At 40.6% G+C, this 20,296-nt stretch overlaps 1 protein-coding gene across 1 annotated transcript; it reads right to left on the reverse strand.

Moving 5' to 3' along the window:
• Positions 1–159: 159 nt before the first annotated feature.
• On the reverse strand, positions 160–19,781 carry LOC104603396 (alanine--tRNA ligase-like). The gene is made up of 12 exons (XM_088897818.1): positions 19,774–19,781; positions 18,730–18,907; positions 17,728–17,871; positions 17,554–17,625; positions 17,387–17,462; positions 17,167–17,309; positions 16,942–17,050; positions 15,196–15,383; positions 8,433–8,522; positions 8,114–8,296; positions 624–812; positions 160–490 (listed from the first exon to the last, which is right to left on the reverse strand). The coding sequence occupies exons 1-12, from the start codon at positions 19,779–19,781 to the stop codon at positions 419–421; spliced, it is 1,452 nt and encodes a 483-aa protein (XP_088753944.1). The 3' UTR covers positions 160–418.
• Between the last annotated feature and the right edge of the window lie 515 nt (positions 19,782–20,296).

Below are 20,296 nucleotides of genomic sequence, written 5' to 3' on the forward strand. Positions count from 1 at the left end.
TATCCCATCAAGTTTGTTACTTTTGTATCATTTCTCTGTCAATGCTTATCTCTTAGCATTCTTCACCTAACCAGTGCTGAAAATTTAACTTAATCTCGTGATAAATGATTGATTCTATTATCAGATTCAATTTGGTAGATTAAGGTGCCTTTTGATAACAGCTGAACAAGGGGTTGAACAAGTATAGGATTGGAGGAAAATAATATCTTTAATAAGATAGCTACTATATTTTGTACTTCAGAGTTTCAGTATCTACTATAGTAAAAATTAATTGTTGTAACGCAATAATTTAATCATCCTACATTCTTTTGTTTTTTCCTATTGCTTCAAATATCTAAATCCATAGAAATGTTGGTTCAGCATAAAAAATTGATATGAAGTGAACTGCAGCTGGGAAGAGTTGAATGGTAAGTGGTTGTTATCTCAATCTCATTGATGCAAAGGCTGTTGCAATATCCATGGCCTCCTGGAGGTGTGATGCATCTGTCCCCTGAAAACGAGTCATTCAAGTAGTTAGTACAGAACAACAATTGAGGACCAAAGTAAAGATGAAATTTCTTTTATAGCAAGCTAAAATGACATTTCCCAAGGAATTGGAACCTAAGCCATTCCAGAGACCTAACCTGGCCCTGAGCATAGAAACGTTTGCCAACATTTCCTTTACCACCCCTCCCTTTCAGAGGCTCCATTGCAGCTGTAAACCACTCCAATACATCCAAATCCTTGCTCTTATCTACATTTTCCACTACCCCAGCACACGCCACAGCCTTGTTTGTAGTTTCATCTGTACTAAATATCATCACTGACATTCCCTGTGCATCCAGAAACGAGTAATCAGTAAACCTAGAGCATACCTGTGGATGCAATTACCATGTTTCTATTTAGTTATGTTTTAGCAGTCATGAATTGGAGAAGGGGGGGGGGGGGGTAACAGCCAATGGGTGTCATTCTAGTGATTCATGTAACACAATAGTGAAGGAAGACTTACAGTGGAAGATTGGCTTATACGTGTAGAGAACACTGATGTGGGCCCCACAGCTACGGTCCCACTGTACTTGTAGGGTAGAAGGTGTTCTAGTCTTCCTAGGGTTAGCTATTGGTTATTTAGTTGTTTCAGTTGTTATTTGTTACTTATTATTTCAGTTTTATTTTGATTTGTTTGTTATGTAAAGACTAAGGGCAGATCTGTCATTTCCATGTAATGAGCATAACCTATAAATATTAATTAAAGTGGCGGCAGCAGAACATTAAGCTTCTGCTCCTCCTTTCAACTCTTGTGTTCTACTGCTTCTCCTCCCTCTTCCTCTTCTTTCCTCTTACCTTTCTTCTTATTTTCGATCCTGAAATCCATTAGGGTTCAAGACTGATAACAGTCCTGAACTTCTACTTGGTATCAGAGCTAGGGTTTCTCATGTGAGTCTAGTCCAGCCGACCACATGAGAACCATCTAAGGCTGGAAGCTGAGAAAGCAGAGTTCGTTGACTGGTTCTTGGAGATCTCCAGAGGATTAGCAGCTGTTTGAAGAAGTGCCACAGTTGCAGCGAGTTGGTGATCAGGAAGAATCAGAGAAGGCTAGGGTTCGGGTAACCTTGGTAGGCAGCGAACTGCATCCTATTGTAAATCTTTTATTTTCTGAGAGAAGTAATATCAGAGAAGATAGGTTGGACCTATCCAGCAAGGGTGGCCAAACCACTCTAGGGTTTTATCTCTCTATTCTCTAGGGTTTTGTCTTATCCCTGCGGCAAACCCTAGTATTGGACTGAACCTTGTGATCTTATCCCTGCGGCAAACCCTAATAGTTCTCCTCAACATTGATCAGTTTTAGGGTTTCATATTAACCTTAATACAAACCTTATCCGTACGGTACTGTCTGGAGTGTACGGATTTTAGGACTGATTAAAACCTCAAATTGGCTTCAGCATATCAGATTGTTCTTCAAACTGTTTTTCAGTTTTCTTTTGGGGTTTCGAACACTTCTAAAGGGGTGAAAATAGTTCGGACTGTTGCTGTTGTGTGTGGTTATTGATTTCAGATCAGTTTTATACATGTTTCATGCACATCTACTGTGAGTACAGATTGGTTCTATACTGATTTTGTGATTGTGGTTGGTAGTCCTAGTGCTGGTTTTGACTGTAGTAACCCTAATTTTGAGACTTCTGGTTCTTGACCGAAATGGAGTTTAAGAATCAGGCAGAAGGCAGTTTTGGGAACAGCAGTTATGGTGGTGGTTCTGAGACAGGTTTTCAGATTACAACTGTAAAGTTTGATGGATCAAACTATTTGGAATGGGCCCAATCAGCCATGATGGCTATTGGGGGAAGGGGCAAAGTAGGGTATCTCTTGGGAGATGTGGCAGAACCTTCCAAGGGAGACCCTATGTATACCAAGTGGGTCCAAGAAAACTACTTGGTTATGACATGGCTCTGTAATTTTATGCAGCCCCATATCAGCCGAAATTACTTATGGGCAAAGACAACCAAGGAGATATGGGATGTGATGAAAGAGACTTACTCCCAACCCCTTAATGTTGTCAGAGCATATGAATTGAAATGTGAGGTGAATTCCCTTAAACAAGGAGAGAAACCGGTGTCGGTCTACTTCTCTACCTTGAAGTCCCTATGGCATGAGATTGATCACTTAGAGACTCTTGAGTGGGAGAGTCCCAAAGATGCTCAGATACATAGAAAGCACATCGAGACAAACAGAGTGTTTAAGTTCCTGGCAGGACTGAATTCAGAATATGATATTGTGAGGCAGTAGATTTTGACCAGAGATAGTGTGACCATCTCTCAGGCATACTCCTTAGTGCACAGTGAAGAGACCAGGAGGAAAGTCATGATGCAACCTTAGCCGCTTACACCTGCCTTGGTAGCTGTCAAACCCAAAACAGGGGGTGATTCAGAGAGGGACAGAAAGAAGGATGATAAAAGGGATGTGGTGTGTAAGCATTGCAAGAAACCTAAACACACAAAAGAAACATGTTGGAAGCTGCATCCACATTTGGTCCCAGCAAAGTTGAGAAATAAAAAGGGTAATGCTCATGTGGCTATGACTACTGATTCAACATCTTTATCTGGCACAAGAGGCACACCATTAGAGACCTTAGCTGCAGTTCGGGCTGCTCTAATACAATTGGAGAAGGAAGTTGGCAGTTCAGCTCAGTTACCGCAGTCATCGTTAGCCCCGGCCACATCGGCCTTTGCACACTCAGGTATTCGAGCCTCAGCCTACCATGCCTCTGCTCCAGGTACTACTGAACCTTGTTGGGTAATAGATTCAAGTGCATTCGACCATATGACTAGCTTGCCCTCTTTGTTTACTACTTATTACTTATCTTCTGGTAGGGATAAAGTATCTATAGCTGATGGCTCTCTTGTCCCTATTTCTGGCAAGGGTGACATCAAACTGTCGAATACTATATCCTTGTCCTCTGTCTTGCATGTTCCTAAACTGGATACTAACCTCCTTTCCGTTAGTAGTATTACCAAACATTTGAACTGCTCAGTAACTTTCTTCCTGACCGATGTGTTTTTCAGGACCTGGAGACGAAGAAGGTGATTGGGACTAGCCGTGAGACGAATGGGATCTATCTGCTCGGGGAGAGTTCTCGTCGGGAAGAGTCAGTGGATAAGAAGTTACTTGTTTCTTAGGTTGTGAGTCCGGTTATGCTTTGGCATAACCGATTGGGTCATTTATCTTTTCGGTCCTTGAAGAGTCTGTTTCCTACTTTGTTTGAGTCTGTTGAGTCATCTCAGTTGAAGTGTGAAAGTTGTGAGTTTGCTAAACATTGTAGAAACTCTTATTCATTGAGTAATAAAAGGAGTAATAGTTCTTTTGATATTGTGCATACTGATGTTTGGGGGCCATATCACATTCCCTCTATGAGTGGGTACAGATATTTTTTGTTATTTGTTGATGACCACACCCGGTTTTCTTGGGTTTATCTTATGCATTCACGAGATGAGGTGCCTGCCCTGACCCAAAACTTCCACCAAATGATCCTAACCCAGTTTGATGCCAGGATCAAAGTGCTTAGATCTGATAATGCAAAGGAATACTTTGCTAAGCCATTGGCATCGTACCTCCTTAATCATGGGGTTATCCACCAGAGCACTTGCCCTCATACACCTCAGCAGAATGGGGTTGCAGAAAGGAAGAATAGGCACATCTTGGAGGTGGCTAGAAGTATTATGTTTTACCTCCAATGTCCCTATGCGCTTCTAGGGTGATGCTATCCTTACGGCGGTATATCTTATTAATCGGATTCCTTCCCGGGTTCTTGATATGAAACCTCCTTTTTCCCTTTTATACCCCAATGAGGAGTTGTTCACTATTCCCCTCAAAACATTTGGTTGTACCTGTTTTGTTCAGCTTCTCGGTCCCCATCACTCCAAGTTTGAACCCAAGGCCTCCAAATGCATCTTTCTTGGTTATGCACAAACTCAAAAGGGTTATTGTTGTTATGATCCTATCTTAGGGAAGAAGTTTGTATCCATGGATGTCACTTTCTTTGAGGAGACACCCTACTACTCTCGGGTCTCTCCTCAGGGGGAGAGTAGTGAGCGTGGAGATTTGGGTCCTTTTCTTCAGGGGGAGTGCAGTGAGGACAGGGTTAATACTTTTGGGGCTGTTCCCTTACCTATTCCAGTTGGTGATGAGGGCTGCAGTAGCGAGGGTGGTCAGAGGGATCGGGAGTTGAGAGTCTATCACAGGCGATGCAGGCAAGTTGATCCCGGTCATCAGTAGTCCCGGCCAGCTCCAACCTCTTCTGCGGCTCCAAGTCCAGATATTACAGTCCCAGGGCCCACAGAGACTCCTTCCATTATTGCTACCTCACCCTCTGCAGATGACCTTGACCTTCCCATTGCCCTCCGTAAAGGAAAACGGCATTGCACCACATCTACAGCCCACTACATCTCCCAGTTTTTGTCCTATGACCGCCTATCTCCCTCCTACAGGTCCTATCTCACCTCCGTTGCTGATGTCCCTATTCCGAGAACATTGCAAGAAGCCCTATCAGTCCCGGAGTGGAGAGGTGCAATGGAAGTTGAAATGGATGCCCTGTTGAAAAATAATACCTGGGAGCTAGTTGACTTGCCCAAAGGAAAGAAACCAGTTGGATGCAGGTGGGTATTTACTGTGAAGCACAATGCGGATGGTTCCATTGAGAGGTACAAAGATCGGCTAGTTGCAAAATGGTTCACTCAGACTTATGGTATAGATTACTTGGAGACATTTGCCCCGGTAGCCAAGATGACCACCATTCGGGTTCTATTATCTCTTGCAGCAAGCTACACTTGGCCTTTGTACCAAATGGATGTTAAGAATGCCTTCCTGAATGGGGACTTGCAGGAAGAGGTTTACATGCAGTTGCCTCCTGGATTCTATGATACAGAGGCAGGTAAGAAGGTCTGCCAGCTCAATAAGGCATTGTATGGTTTGAAGCAGTCACTTAGAGCTTGGTTCGACAGATTCAGACTAGCCCTTGGGAAGCTCGGTTATGTACAGGCCCAGTCAGATCATACACTGTTCATCAAGAGGGTGGAGTCGTCACTGACACTACTTGCAGTATATGTTGATGATATTGTGGTGACAGGAAATGACAACCATGAGATTGAGTCCCTCAAACAGCTCCTTCATCAAGAGTTTGAGGTGAAAGATCTGGGTACACTACGGTATTTTTTGGGTATTGAGGTTGCTAGATCTAAACAGGGGATCTTTGTCTCTCAGAGGAAATATGTTTTAGATCTATTGGCTGAAACTGGAAAGCTGGGTGTCAAACCTGCAAATACACCCATTGAACAGAACCACAGGATTAGTGCAGAGAGTGGGGAGCTGCTTGAAGACAAAGTTATGTTCCAGCGGTTAGTGGGAAAGCTCCTATATCTATGCTTCACTCGGCCAGATATCAGTTATGCCGTTAGTGTTGTCAGTCAGTACATGCATTCTCCTAGAACCACGCACCTTCTAGCAGCAGAAAGAATACTAGCATACTTGAAGAGATGCCCAGGTAGAGGTATACTGTTCAAGAACAATGACCACATGAAGGTGGAAGTCTATACGGATGCCGATTGGGCTGGGAGTGTTGATGACAGAAGGTCTACCTCTGGATATTGTGCTCTTGTGGGAGGTAACCTGGTCTCTTGGAGGAGTAAGAAACAAAGTGTTGTCTCCCGATCCAGTGCTGAAGCTGAGTACAGGTCAATGGCTAATGGAGTGGCTGAAAATCTTTGGCTGAGATCACTACTTGAGGAGTTGGGTATTGAGTATGAGAAGCCCCTGATGCTGTATTGTGATAATCAAGCGGCTATTAATATAGCACACAACCCGGTGCAGCATGACAGAACTAAGCATGTTGAAGTTGATCGACACTTTGTATGAGAGAGGGTCTCATCACAAGAAGTGTGCCTCCCATACATCTCCAACATGCAGCTGGCAGATATCCTCACCAAAGCTGTACCACGGAAGAAGCTAGAGGCGGATCTATCCAAGTTGGGAATGATAAACATTTATTCCCAACTTGAGGGGGAGTGTAGAGAACACTGATGTGGGCCCCACAGCTACGGTCCCACTGTACTTATAGGGTAGAAGGTGTTCTAGTCTTCCTAGGGTTAGCTATTGGTTATTTAGTTGTTTCAATTGTTATTTGTTACTTATTATTTCAGTCTTATTTTGATTTGTTTGTTATGTAAAGACTAAGGGCAGATCTGTCATTTCCATGTAATGAGCATAACCTATAAATATTAATTAAAGTGGCGGCAGTAGAACATTAAGCTTTTGCTCCTCCTTTCAACTCTTGTGTTCTACTGCTTCTCCTCCCTCTTCCTCTTCTTTCCTCTTACCTTTCTTCTTATTTTCGATCCTGAAATCCATTAGGGTTCAAGACTGATAACAGTCCTGAACTTCTACTATACGCACATAGTATTAGTGAACGGATGTATACCTGTTTGGTGCATAATACTGCATATTCAGGTTATCATTAGTCTGTGTACATGTATTTGATTGTGTACTCATGAAATGTATACCCGTGCATGTTTTGTTTGACTCGTCAGTGTTTCTGTTGGTATATATCTCTGCCTTGGCAGTGGTGGATGTGGAATTCCACATGCTCTATTCATTTTTTTTTAGTGCAGCCTAGTTCTCTATTCATGATACATGGATCTGAGAGTTCATGAGTACATGATATTTTTGGTGTTAGAAATGAGCAACAATGCAAATAAGAGTTTTTCTTTGGCATCTTTGCACATACTGCTAATTTTTTTGTGTACGTGTGTATAGTCTTTGTATATTTTTTGAGGCACTGAACAGAGTGGAACAGCAGAACAGGGTTTATGTAATCAATACCAACCCCATATAGTTGGAAGTTGGAAGCAGATCTAGATCATAATGTGTTAGTGTCTTTCTTGGCAATGATGGGTAAGGAATCCCTTGTGCTCTAGTCTTGATCCATGGATCTGATGTCCACGTGCACACAATATGAATGGTGATGCAGGTGATGCAAACAAAAGCTTTTCTTTGACTTCTTTACATTTCCTGCTAATCATGTCTGGCTTATGTGCTTGCATGGTTTTTTCATTTCTTTTCTCGATACATGGATCTGAGTATCTATGCACACATATGTTGAGGAGGCAGGTGGAAGTTATCTGGCTTCTTTGCCTTCCTGCATGTATTTATTTATTTATTATTATTTTTTTTTGGGGGGGGAGGGGGAGAGGGGGAACAGGGGTTCATGTTACCTACACTTGGTTTGGTGGAGGTTGGCAGATTCAAGTTGTGGTTTACCTGAATTGTGAGGTTGACTGAAATCTGTTTAGTTTATGGGTGTACCGGTTCTATAATGTGGATGCAACTTGTTTCTGGCATGCGACTGACCACATAGCATGTATTTGTGTGTGTATGTGTGTGCACATGCATGCATGCAGATATTTGTAGGTGCCTAGGTGGTAGAGAGGTGATGAGTTCTCATGCTCTAATCTTGTCAGGGGCTTAACCAAGAAAAGACAGGACTATAGGAGGAGATGCCTTTTGCAACAGCCCTAACACTTTTAATGATGGCCTTCTTTGCAAATAATTTATAGAAAGTAATAGAAAGTCGATAGCCGTTAACAACAACCTTCTGGTCCATAGTTCTAATAACTGCTTCCCGAACTGCAGCTGCATCTAGACCAACATTAACATGACAAACACAGAAGCTTTCTCCATTTGAAGCAGCAGCATCTGCCATCTCAGCAGCCGTTGTTTTTGCCTTCTGAACATTTTCCTGTGCTATCTTCTTCATTTCCTTTCTAACTTGATCCTGATTGAAATAGCAATTTCTTTTAGTCCAAGGTTTAAAATTAGCAGTTGAATCTGGAACAACATAAAAGATTCCTTAGAAAGAGAAGAGAGGTTCAATTGTGAAGAACAAGCTTTATCGAGTCAACTACACTCACCTGAAGTTGGGAAATCTTGGCACTCAGATCTGTTTTCATAGCTGCTGGAATAGTTGCTGACTGTACACGACTTTTTAGAGAAGCAACTTTCTGGCAACAAGAAAACATTCAATTCACTCCATTTTGCCAAATGAAAGAAAAATTCTAAGTGCAAAAAAGAAAATTTGAAAATATGGCATAGTTCAGATTGGCACCAACACAAAATTCATCTAACTAGATCATTTAATTCTTAAAGAGGAACACAAAACTACAATGAGAAAACAAAATCTGATTCTAAACATGCCACAAAGATGTGTCTCCTGATGACCATTTATGATATTTTTGAATGCTTATAAAGTTCAGGTGTTTTTTTCCTAGTTAGTAGTGTTGGGTTGTGGTTCTTCCTCTGTTACCCTGCACTATGAATAAAATTCAAATTATTGAACACTTTCAAATATTCACCCTCATGATAAGTTGACTGATTTAAACATACAACTTAAAAAAGGTTTCATATGGATCCATTTACTCAGAAGAGAAGATGACAGAGATGGAAGGATATGAGCCAAACATTGATAAATCAAAAGTAGCCCATGAAAGGCCATTATCCAATGTTGGTCCCAGCTATATGGGGTCTTGGGAGTGGGCGGACTGGATACAGTCCTAACCTTTGGCATTTTTGCACAAAGTGGCTGCTCCAAACTCAAACCCGCATTCTCACTCTTGACAGCCCAAGATTTTACCAAAACACCAAGTAATGACCCATCAAAAAGGGCCCATGGAAACATTGGAAATCATGGGTTCTATGTTAAGGTAGGTAGCACATCTGGATACTTCAACATGCTTAAGCATACCATATAAAGTAATCTAGCACTGCCAACCATAAAGATATGGTGCAGTGAAGCTTCTAGAATATGATAACTCCTACCAATTTTTTTCATAACTGTTGTACACATCTCACAACAAGAATTTGATATGTTCTCATTAGGGGTGGCATTGGATGGGTTTGGGTAGGTTGGGTTTGGGTTGAGCTTCAACCCAACTCATTAATGAGCTATTTAAACAAATTTAAATGGGAAAGGTTCAACCCAAACCCACTTTGACCCAACTCAACCTGCCCAACCCATTAACCTTGTAATAACTTCACATAAAAAATGCTTAAACTAAAAATCAATTGTGACAACATTGTTAAGCATGGCCTACTGGTAAAAGTGTTGTCTTACACATGAGTGTTCTAGGTTCAAATCACAGCACAAGCATATACTTTTTACATTGAAAATTTAAGAGGAAATAATTTGGCTTGTATATGATCAAACCATGTGGATCTGGATTGGACTGGATCAGACCAAACCACATGATTGGGTTTGGGGTTGGTTGAACTGTTTAGGTCAGAGCCGGACCAGGCTGAACAAACTGGTTTGGATCAAATGGAATGGTTAGGTTCAGTTTAATTTGGGCCAAGGTACGGCTGGGCTGAGGGAAGATAGGGACTGGTAACAATGAGGTAGGAAGGAAGGGGGAGAACTCAAATGTTTCGAAGAGGTTACCCCGAAAAAACTCCTTTAGGAAGGAGATGGGAGGCAGAGAATTGGTATGGTTGGGGAGGGCCTGATGTGAGAACCAGGAAAAACTTTTCCTATGGAAAAGCGGTGGATGCTGGAGCTTGGCTTGAATATGGTGCAGCAGAACTGAAAAAATGGGACAACAATCTGGTGATTCTCACAGATCAGCAGGGGGTGGAAGATAGAAGAGAGTTCCCAAGAGGCTGTCTTGTGGGGAGATTCTGATGGGGAATAGGGATTAGAGAAGTAGAGAACTGGGTGAAAAGAATGTGGAGGGAGGTGGGAGGTGTAACGGTAAAGAAAATGGCGGACAAACTCTTCCTGTTCATTTTCCAGTTGAAAGTTGAAGTCGATTGGATCCTCAGAAATGGACTGTGGCGGTTGGGAAGAAACCAGCTATTACTCGATTGGTGGGGGGCAAGCGCGGGCTATTTCTATCTGAAATCGGATTCGGATTCTGTCCATAACAGTCCAATCTAGGTAAGGATTTATGGCCTCCCCTAATCCTCTGGTGCCCGAGTGTAATTAAAGCTATCGGAGATAGGTGTGGGGGATTCCTAGAAACACATGACTCTCCGTCAGAGCTAGCTACCTGTGAGTGGGTCAAGTCGTCAGGACGAAGGTGCGAGGAGGTGAAAATCTATCGGAGAAAGTAGAAGTTGCAGTGGGCAAGGTTCTCTTCATGATCAGAATCTGGCCTGAGATCCTCTCGATTGCTAGAAGATGGAATCGATCAAAATCGGGGAGGGAAACAAAGGATTCCAAAACCATTATTCTTGAAGATGTGGAGGAGGAGAGTCAATCTACAAAAGATGTGAGAGAAGCGATGAACGATCAGCCTTCCTATGCCAAAATGAGGAGCGTTGTAGAAGTCTTGGTCGTTGGAGGCCGGTGAAAGGGTGGAGGAAGAAGAAGAAGTGGGGAAAATGAACCGTCAGATCTGTATGTAGATGGACGGTCGTGATGGAGGTTCGGGAACACCAAAAGAGGGGGAGATTCAAATTTTGAACATATCTCAAGAAAGGGGGTTTATGACAGTGGACCAATTAAAAAATCTAATTAAGGAGTGTATTGAAGAAATATAAAGGGGGAATGGAGTGGGGGACAAGCCCTTGGGTAATTGGAGGGGATTTCAATTTAACCCTGTCGGTTGAAGAAACCTGTTTTTAGAAGAATTAGCAGAGGTGAGAGGCTCCTTAACTTTCCCTTGGGTAAATGGAGGGAATTTCAATTTAACCCTGTTGGTTGAAGAAAAAAATGTTAGATGTAGGAGGTCAAGAAGAATGAGTTTATTTGATGGTTTTGTAAACAGCTTTAAGCTGCTTGACCTGCCGTTAGTAGGAGGAAATTTCACTTGGACAAATAACTAGGAAAACCCAACTCTAGTCAAATTAGATAGATTTCTGGTATTAGTAAATTGGGTTGAGCTCTTTCCTGATTTTAAACAAGTGATTCTCCCTAGGCCAGTTTCAGACCATGTGCCAATCCATTTAATTTGTGGTAATAGGGATAGAATTAAAGCACATTTTTAATTCGAGAATGCTTGGTTTGAAGATGCCGATTTTCTCCGTTTATTAAGATCAGCTTGGTGTGAAGCGCAGGTGGAAGGTTCTAGCTCTTTTGTTTTAGCAAAAAAGTTGGGTGCAGTCAAGGAAAGAGTGAAAATATGGAAGCTGGAAATCAATCTGAACTCAGAAATAGAAAAAAGAGCTTGCCTTAGCCTAATTGAAGAAATTGACAGAACAAAGGAATTGGGCCCAGTTTCAGAGGAGTTAAGATTGAAGAGACTTCAGGCAAAGTCTGTTTATGATAAATTCGCAGTCAAGGAGGAATTAAAGTGGAGACAGAGAGCTAAGACAGTCTGGCTTAAAGCAGGGGACAGGAACACTCATTATTTCCATAAGGTGGAAAACGCTAGAATCAGAACTTCAATTAGCAAACTTATTTGGGATGATAAGGTGGGAGAATCTACTGCAGAAATCAAAGTAATTGCAACATCTTTTTATAAAAACCTCTATAAGGAGAATTGGAAGTGCAGAACTCTCCCTTTAAATCTCCCCTTTAAGAGGCTGAGTGAAAATCAAAGAAGCTCCCTTGAAAGACCTTTTACCAATTAGCAATTTGGATAATGAGAAATCTCCTGGGCCGGATGGTTTTCCCAACATGTTTTATGTCAAGAGTTGGGATTTTGTGAAGCAAGATATTCTAGATGCTTTTCAGGCCTTCCACTCAAGTGCTTCACTGCAAAGAAGCTTGAACAACACTTTTGTGACTCGTATTCCCAAAGTTGAAGGGGCTGTGCACTTAAAAGACTTTAGGCCAATAAGTCTTCTGAATAGTTTCTACAAGATTCTGGCTAAAGTTTTAGCTGAAAGGGTGAAGGAGGTGTTAAATAGTGTGATCTCAAGTACTCAAAGTGCTTTTCTGCCGGGTAGAAAGCTCATTGATTCGATTCTAATTGCAAATGAATTGATGACTCTAGGAAGAGAGAGGGGATTCCTGGTTTTGTGTGCAAACTGGGCATAGAAATAGCTTATGACCATGCAAATTGGAGATGCTTAGATTGTGTCTTGGAAAAAAAATGAATTTTGGGCAAAATGGAGGAATTGGATGAAAGTCAATGTGTCTTCCCCAAAATTTTCCATCCTGATAAATGGACAAGCAGCAGGTTTCCTTTAGAGCTCCAGAGGGCTTAGGCAAGGAGATCCCCTCTTTCCTCTGCTCTTTATTTGTATTGCTGAAGTCCTATCTCTCTTCAGTCAGAAGGCAGCTGAATCTGGTTTGTGGGAAGGGTTTGCAATTTCCCCAGGGGAGGAAAAAGTCAACATCCTCCAATTTGCTGATGACACCTTATGTTTCATAGATGCATCTCAGGAGCAGTTGGAAAACTTATTAGGGATTCTCAACTGGTTTGTAGTAACAGGTCGGAAAGTTAACCTTAATAAAAGCCAAATTATCCCAGTGGGTCAGGTTCCTAATTTGGAGGAATGTGCCAAAGTAATGGCTTGATGGGTGGAACAGCTTCTTGTTAAATATTTGGGACTGCCCTTGGGAGCTAAATGTTCTTCTTCAGCCATTTGGAACCTGGTAATTGAAAGATCGGAAAAAAGCTCTCCTCTTGGAAGGCAAAATATTTGTCTTTTGGAGGAAGAGTAACCCTTTCAAATCTGCTTATTTTCTTTCCCTTTTCCCTGTCCGAGAAAAAAGTGGCAAAGAGACTGGAGACTCTCCAAAGGAATTTCTTGTGGAGGGGTTGGGAGGAAGAAAAGAAGATTCATCTTGTCAACTGGGATCAAATGTCTTCCTATGGAAGAAGGGGGGCTGGGTTTAAGGAAAATCAAGGTGACTAATTTGGCTCTTCTTAGTAAATGGATCGGGAGATTTGCATCAGAAAGGGGAGCTTGGTGGAGAAGCCTGATAGCTGCCAAGTTTGGGGTAGAGTGGGGAAACTGGAGATTGAGAGATCCACTTCCTAATTGGGGCTGCTCTTTACGGAAAGGCATAATGAGATATTTTCCCTTGTTTAGAGAGTGTTTAAGCTTTAAAGTAGGCAGAGGAGACAAAATCAGATTCTGGAAGGATCCTTGGTGCTTGGACCACCCTTTGTCTGAAGATTTCCCTCTTCTTTATCAGTGTGCCACCAATCAGAATACTTCGACTGCTGACCTCGGTTCCACAGTTCAGAAGAAGCCTTTTTGATTGGGAAGTGAAAGGAGTTATGAGATTGTTGGAAACATTACAAGCTCAAAGGATTGGCTGTAATCAGGATGACTAGTGGACTTGGAATTGGACTTGGAATTGGTCTAAAGAGGGTAGCTTCTCAATAAAATCAATGGCCAGTAGATTTGGTAGTAGAGCTGCAGTGGGGGATTTTCCATCTAAGCAGATTTGGAATTCAATTAGTCCCTCAAAAGTGAACTTCCTTGTCTGGACTATGACTTTAAATAAATGCCTGTCCAGAACTAACCTAGAAAGAAGAGGCTTGCAGATCCCTGATGACTATTGTGTTCTTTGTGAATCACACACCCAGAGACTACTGATCATCTTTGTATTCACTGCCCAATTGCCGCCCAGGTGTGGGATCATTTCTTACAGGCTGTGGGGATTTGTTGGGTCATGCCAAAATCTGTAAAGGATGTGCTTTGCAGTTGGAAGATAAGTAAAAAAAGGGAAGCTAATCTGGAGTACTATCCTGGCAGCAGCGCTCTGGGCCATTTGGTTTGAGAGAAACAACAAAATATTTAACCAAAAAGTGAAAAGTCCAGAGGAGATAGGGCAGGCAGCAGTCAGCAAATTGATGTCCTGGATTTCTGTCATCCAGAGTTCAAACATTTAAATGTATTCCAGTTGTTGAGATCTCAGTCTATTTGGTGTTTGTAATGGGGGATGTCCCCGTTCTTGCCTTGTCTTTGGCAGGTTTCTGTTTGTATCTCTAAGTTTTTCTAATAAATTTACCTTACCTTTTCCAAAAAAAAAATATAGATCCCACAAGCTTCTCACAGAAAAACTTATAAGGTTACCCTACTGTTGGGTTATGCCAACTATTTGTAATATCAGTATAGTTAAGGCAGCTAGGCAATGCCTAGCTGTTTTGGGCTGGTGAGGTGAGTCAATGCCTTGGTAACAACAAAACATTACACTAGGTACAAAAACGAAAAAGCCATTATCCAATGTTGGTTCCAGCTATCTGGGGTATTGGGAGGTGTGGACTGGATAATGTCCTAATCTTTGGCAATTTATAAGCTATAACACCACAAAACACAAATTAAATCAGTATACGTTTCAATGGAATTTTACAACTGATCCTTAAGGTAAATAAACTCCCCAGTTTAAAGGAGAAATAAATACCTACAGAGGGATCAAAAGTCCTACTTTTTATCTTTGTACGCATTCCTATTGATTAAAAAACACTTAAATTGATATTTAAAAGGGGCAGAGTTAGTTATTTTCTCCCACTAAGATATCTATATCTATACTACATACCTAGTTGGTCACCTAGGCGATTGGCCTCCAGAATGCCTAGGCGATCACCTAGTTGATGCCTAGGTAATGCTTTAACTAAGCTGTGTAAGACAATGAAGACCTTTACTGAAATTCAAGATGACTGGATGTTGTAGATTGTAGAACAAAGAATGCAGATTGAGGAAATATAACATAAAATGTGAAAATTCAATGATGATGTCTAACTATATTATTCTAGAACTAAAAGGAATTTGAGTGCTTACCTTCTCCAGCTGGCTTACTTCTATCTTAGCAGCACCACTGATCTCTTGATCTAGTGACCTTGCCAATTCCATTGCCTTAAAAGCACAGTCAGTTGTAACAGCAGTTATTCTTCGGACACCCTTAGCAATTCCTTCCTCGGATAAAAGAGCAAATGCTTTAGCCTCCCGTGTATTTGATATATGGGTCCCTAGGTACATCCAATAATCAGGTTTCAAAATAAATTTATCAGGTTTCAATATATATATATATATTGATAAATAGATAGATAGATAGATAAAGATGAGTTTGGATCCATAGGGCCAAAAGTCTGTTTGAATCATATAAGAATATATTCATACAAGGAAAACAAGTATACATAACATAAGAATATGCATTTTGTTTTGGTTGCTTTAATATGCTATCTAAATTTCTCATTCAGGTGGGTTCCAAGATCAGCAAATGACTTGGCTGACAGTTTAGCAAGGATGGGTGTTAACAGGGGTGCCTTGGAAATTCAGGTGGGTTCCAGTTATTTCAGTCAATGGCTACACTGGTATTTTAAAACCTGGCCCAGAGGTTGAACTTCTTTTTCCTCAGGGCCAATGGGTCAACAATTCAACCATTTGGGCCAACAGGTCAACCTGTGACGCCATCATTATAAAAATTAAAAAATTTAGAATGATAAAAAGCTGATAAACCTGTTGAATGGGTCAGATGGGTCAACTGTTCAACCATCCGGGTCAACGGGTTGTTGACCAAGCCAATGATCTTTTGTAATATAGCAGCAGCAGGCTAGAGGTTGACCCAAACTGGAATTGTGACTGGATCACTGGTCTGAACTGGTTGGGTCAACAACAGGTTGAAAATACTGGGCTATACCTGACATTCTGTCTCTAATTCTATAGATTTCTGGAGAGTACTGTTGTATTTAAACTTTCTGGATTTTAATAAAGTTACTTCTTCTTACTGATAAAAAAACATAAAAAAATATGCATTATATTCTCAATCTTGATGACTATAAGCATATCTCTTATTATAATGATCTAAATATGATAATACTCTTATGTAAGATAGCTTATACGATACAATCAAATGTACTGTGCACATTCTAGAAGAAGATGCTATTATAATGTTTTTATATTGAAAATAATACAAGTAGTCGCTCAAGATTGAACAGACACTTAAAAGGAGAAGAAAAAAAAAGAAAATAAGAGGGAGAAAAGAGAGAAAGAGAGAGAGAGCTCGAGAGAGATTTTGATAAAAGAGAGTTGGGTTGATGTTTGAAACAGCCGCCCCCCTCTTAAATTTATATACATAGTATCATACTTGTAAAAGGACTGAATTGCTTACATGGCAAGATAAGATAAGATAAGATAAAGCTGAAAAAAGACTAATCCTAATCTTATAAAAGACTAGTCCTAATCTTATAAAAGACTATTTCTAATCTTATCATAAAGAACTAATCATAATCATAACTTATTGCTGACATACGAACAGTGGGAACCACCTTAGTGGGATCCACATTAGTGTTCTCTACAATACATAAATGTAGTATGCATGTATGGAAAAACTACAATTCATACAATTCAAGGGCTCATCCTGTGACTATAAAATCCTGAATTCCTTTTGTTTTGTTTCCCTTATAGAATAAGAGTTTATCAGTCTACTTTTCTCGACTTGTGAAAACAATTGCTTTTATGGTACTGAAGCATCAAACAGTGCCATGATAAAATTAAGATTATCACTTTCAACACTGACAAGCTGACCTCCACAAAGCTCCGTTGAGATTGACAACCATTCTTTATTATCTGGATCAGCCAGAAGATCCTCCACTTTTCTACCAATTGCCACAACTCTAACTGGGTCAGGATAGACCTTATCATCATCACAATATTTTAGTAAATTGATGTACAAGTAGATCAAATATGCTTAGAAACTAGTTTGTTGCCAAATTCAACACCAACAATGATGAGAGAAAAGAATAAACTAACTTCTCCAAATACAGCTCGTAAACCAGCTATGCGTTTAGCATCAGCAAGGGTTGCCTCCTTGGAAAAAACATCCAACTCATCTTTTATTTGTTGGTTAACAATTGACTCAATCTTTCTCAAATCATCAGGATGAATAGGTTTGCCTGTTATAAATCTCGATGAGTCACAGAAAGAATGTGCATGCATTTAAATGCACCAACTTGAAAGAATAAAATACTACCATGGGAAAAATCGAATCTTAGTTTTTCAGGAAGAACAATAGATCCCTTTTGGTCAACATGATCGCCAAGCACTTCCTGCAGCATGCATAGTAAGGAAAATGTGGAGAATCATACATAACCAGACGATAAGCAAAACTTTTGGAGGCAAGTAGTGGTTGTGGCATACTCTGAGGGCAAAGTTCAACATGTGAGTACAGGTATGATTAGGAGCAATGAGTGTGCGTCTGTCATAGTCAACCTGTTCATGACATCAAGCATTGCATATGGTGACAAATAACTAGAACAATCAAAGGAAAGAAACACTGAATAAGAATAGAAGACAGTGAACTGAGTGTTTCACCTTGCAAATTACTTCATCACCCACAGAAAACCTGCCAGTTCCTCCAGCAATAGAACCAATGTGGAGGATTAAACCTCCAAAGGTTTGAACATTAAGAACTTGAAATGATCCAATGGAGCCTTCAAGTGATCCAGTATCAAATATCTAAAAACAAACGAACCCAAGTAAGACAACAGAATATTTTCACGGCTTATATATTGAGGCAAAATAGATGCAATATCAGGATTAAAAGAAGGTACAAGGACACAGGAATATAGAAAAGATGCCCATGACCTACTGTTGATCACTGCCATCTCATTCTTTACCAGGAAATCCTGAAAACTTGTCATTTCAAAATTATTGGCAACTTTTTACAAGATCCCAAAATGGTTCTAAAGGGGGGGAAACCTCCACAGACTTGTGTCTCAGCACTTGCAAAAGTAAGGAAAAAAAAAGAAAAATTGCAAATCCTTCAAAAGAAAGGATGGAAAGGATCCCAAAGAAAGGTGCGGAATAAGAGTATAAAACCAAATATCTTCAAGAGTACCATGTAATTTTCACGTAGTGATAAAGTTGTCTGCACAAAAAACCTATCACTCTTAACAATTATGGACAAAAGTACAACAAAAGGACACTTGAAGAACACCAGTCAAGTCCACAAGTTATTCCTTTGTATCATTCTTTACCCATCACCATCATCATCAAAACAGAATGCGAGTATGTCTTCTTGCTTCCTTTATCTTTACATTCTTTTGGTTGAGAGAGGAGGTATCCATGTTCTTTTCTTGTTGTTCCTTGGTAGGCTTATAGACTTGCTTAATGCCTTCAATGAAGGGTCCACCTTGGTCACAACAATGTGCATATATAAATTTTGAATGTGGATAGTTTGTATTTCAGTGTTGTCCAACCCCTCATCTGTATTCTACCATTATATAATTCTTATAGTAGAGATTAAGAGAAGATATTAAAATAAAAAAAAAAAGAAGAAAGAAAAGATAGGCCATCTGGTAGGATATACAGTACCTGTCCACCTTGTTCAGCATAGAAACTTGTGGTTTCTAGAACAATACCAGCTTCATCACCTGCAGTAAAACTTTCTACAAACTCTGTTCCAGTGTAGATAGCTTTTACCACACTTTCATGATCCTGGGAAGAGGATACAGAATTCAAAATAACAACAATATAACAATAATAAATGAAACTGTATTAAACTCATGAATTATCTAAGTCAAAGCAAACACTTCAGAAAACACAAGAAACTTTAGCTATGGCAAAACGTTAATAATACAAGAAACAGTCCAGAAAAGACAATTTGGTGAAGTGGAAGATGGTCTGTGGAAGAAAGGACCAAGGAGGTGTGGGGATAGGAAAGACAGCTGATAGCATCAAGGAATCTGTCCTTGGAAAATGGCTTTGGAGACTTCCATCAGAACCTGACAGGTTGTGGCATAAAGTTATAATAAGCATCGACGGGTTGATGGAAAATGGTTGGGAAGTTGGCCTCTCAGCCAAGGCAACTTTGACTTACCCTGAGAAAGTAATTCACAATATACTTCCTACCTGAACTCTATTAGATATTTGGGTGGAGGACTCTCCTCTGACAGACAACTTTTTTTTTTTATCAAGTTGGGACAAGTTGATCAAAACTTCAAAACTTCCTCAGCTAGGACAAGTTGGGACTTCGGCTTCAGAAGAGGGCTTAGGAACTTGGGGTCAATTAATGTCATTAACCTTCTGCAAATCCTTAAAGGTGTTCCGTTGGATACTGTTAAGATGTGCCGAATAGGGGTAGTTTAGTCTTCTTCTGTTTATTAAGTAACTTGCTTATGTGGTAGTGTTATTAGAGTTACTCTGCCCCACACTTAAGTAAGGGCATTTCTGTCTTTGTAAACATTATTAGAATCTAATATAGATTAAGGGGGTCGACTGGATGGGTTAACCATCAGATTTTCGATAGACCCTTCTTCTTCTTCTTCTTCTTCTCCTCTTCCTGTTCGGACTACTGTAGCAGAAGTCGAAACATGGTATCAGAGCCATGCTCCTGACCTACGTCAGTTGGTAAAGCACCTCAGCATTGTTCGTGACTCTTCACCTTCGTTTCTGATCAGTCAATGGAGAGAACTGGTTCGCCCTAGGTCAGAAACATTACAGCTTGTCTCTCTGCTGCACATAACCTTCTTCAACAAGGAAAGTGACTTCAGCAGTGAATGGTTGATTGATATTCTCAAAGGAAGGTCGGTTCTCTCTTCTTCTAGTGTTACTTATATTTCTAGGTAGAAACCCTACAAGAAGCTGTTAGTATTGATTAAAACCTAGAGAACTAGGTTCATTGTTGCCCTAGGAAGGGCTGTGTGTGCAGTAGCCGAATGGTGTAGGGCTGCTGTAAGTTGTTGAATGGTGTAGGGCTGCTGTAAGTTGTTAAGTGGTGTTAGGGTTGCTGTAAGTGGCCGAGTGGTGTAAGGTAGAATGCAGTGACCTTGCTGAACTCCTTGTGGTTGTGTAATGCCCTCTTAAGTGTGTTAAACAAGTCTGAACTGGGTGCAGCAGATTTGACTGTGTTGTGGTGCTTGTGATGCACAATTTGTTTTGA

This window comes from Nelumbo nucifera, chromosome 2 (assembly GCF_055504915.1).
Source record: "Nelumbo nucifera cultivar China Antique chromosome 2, China Antique-T2T, whole genome shotgun sequence".
Classification (NCBI taxonomy): domain Eukaryota; kingdom Viridiplantae; phylum Streptophyta; class Magnoliopsida; order Proteales; family Nelumbonaceae; genus Nelumbo; species Nelumbo nucifera.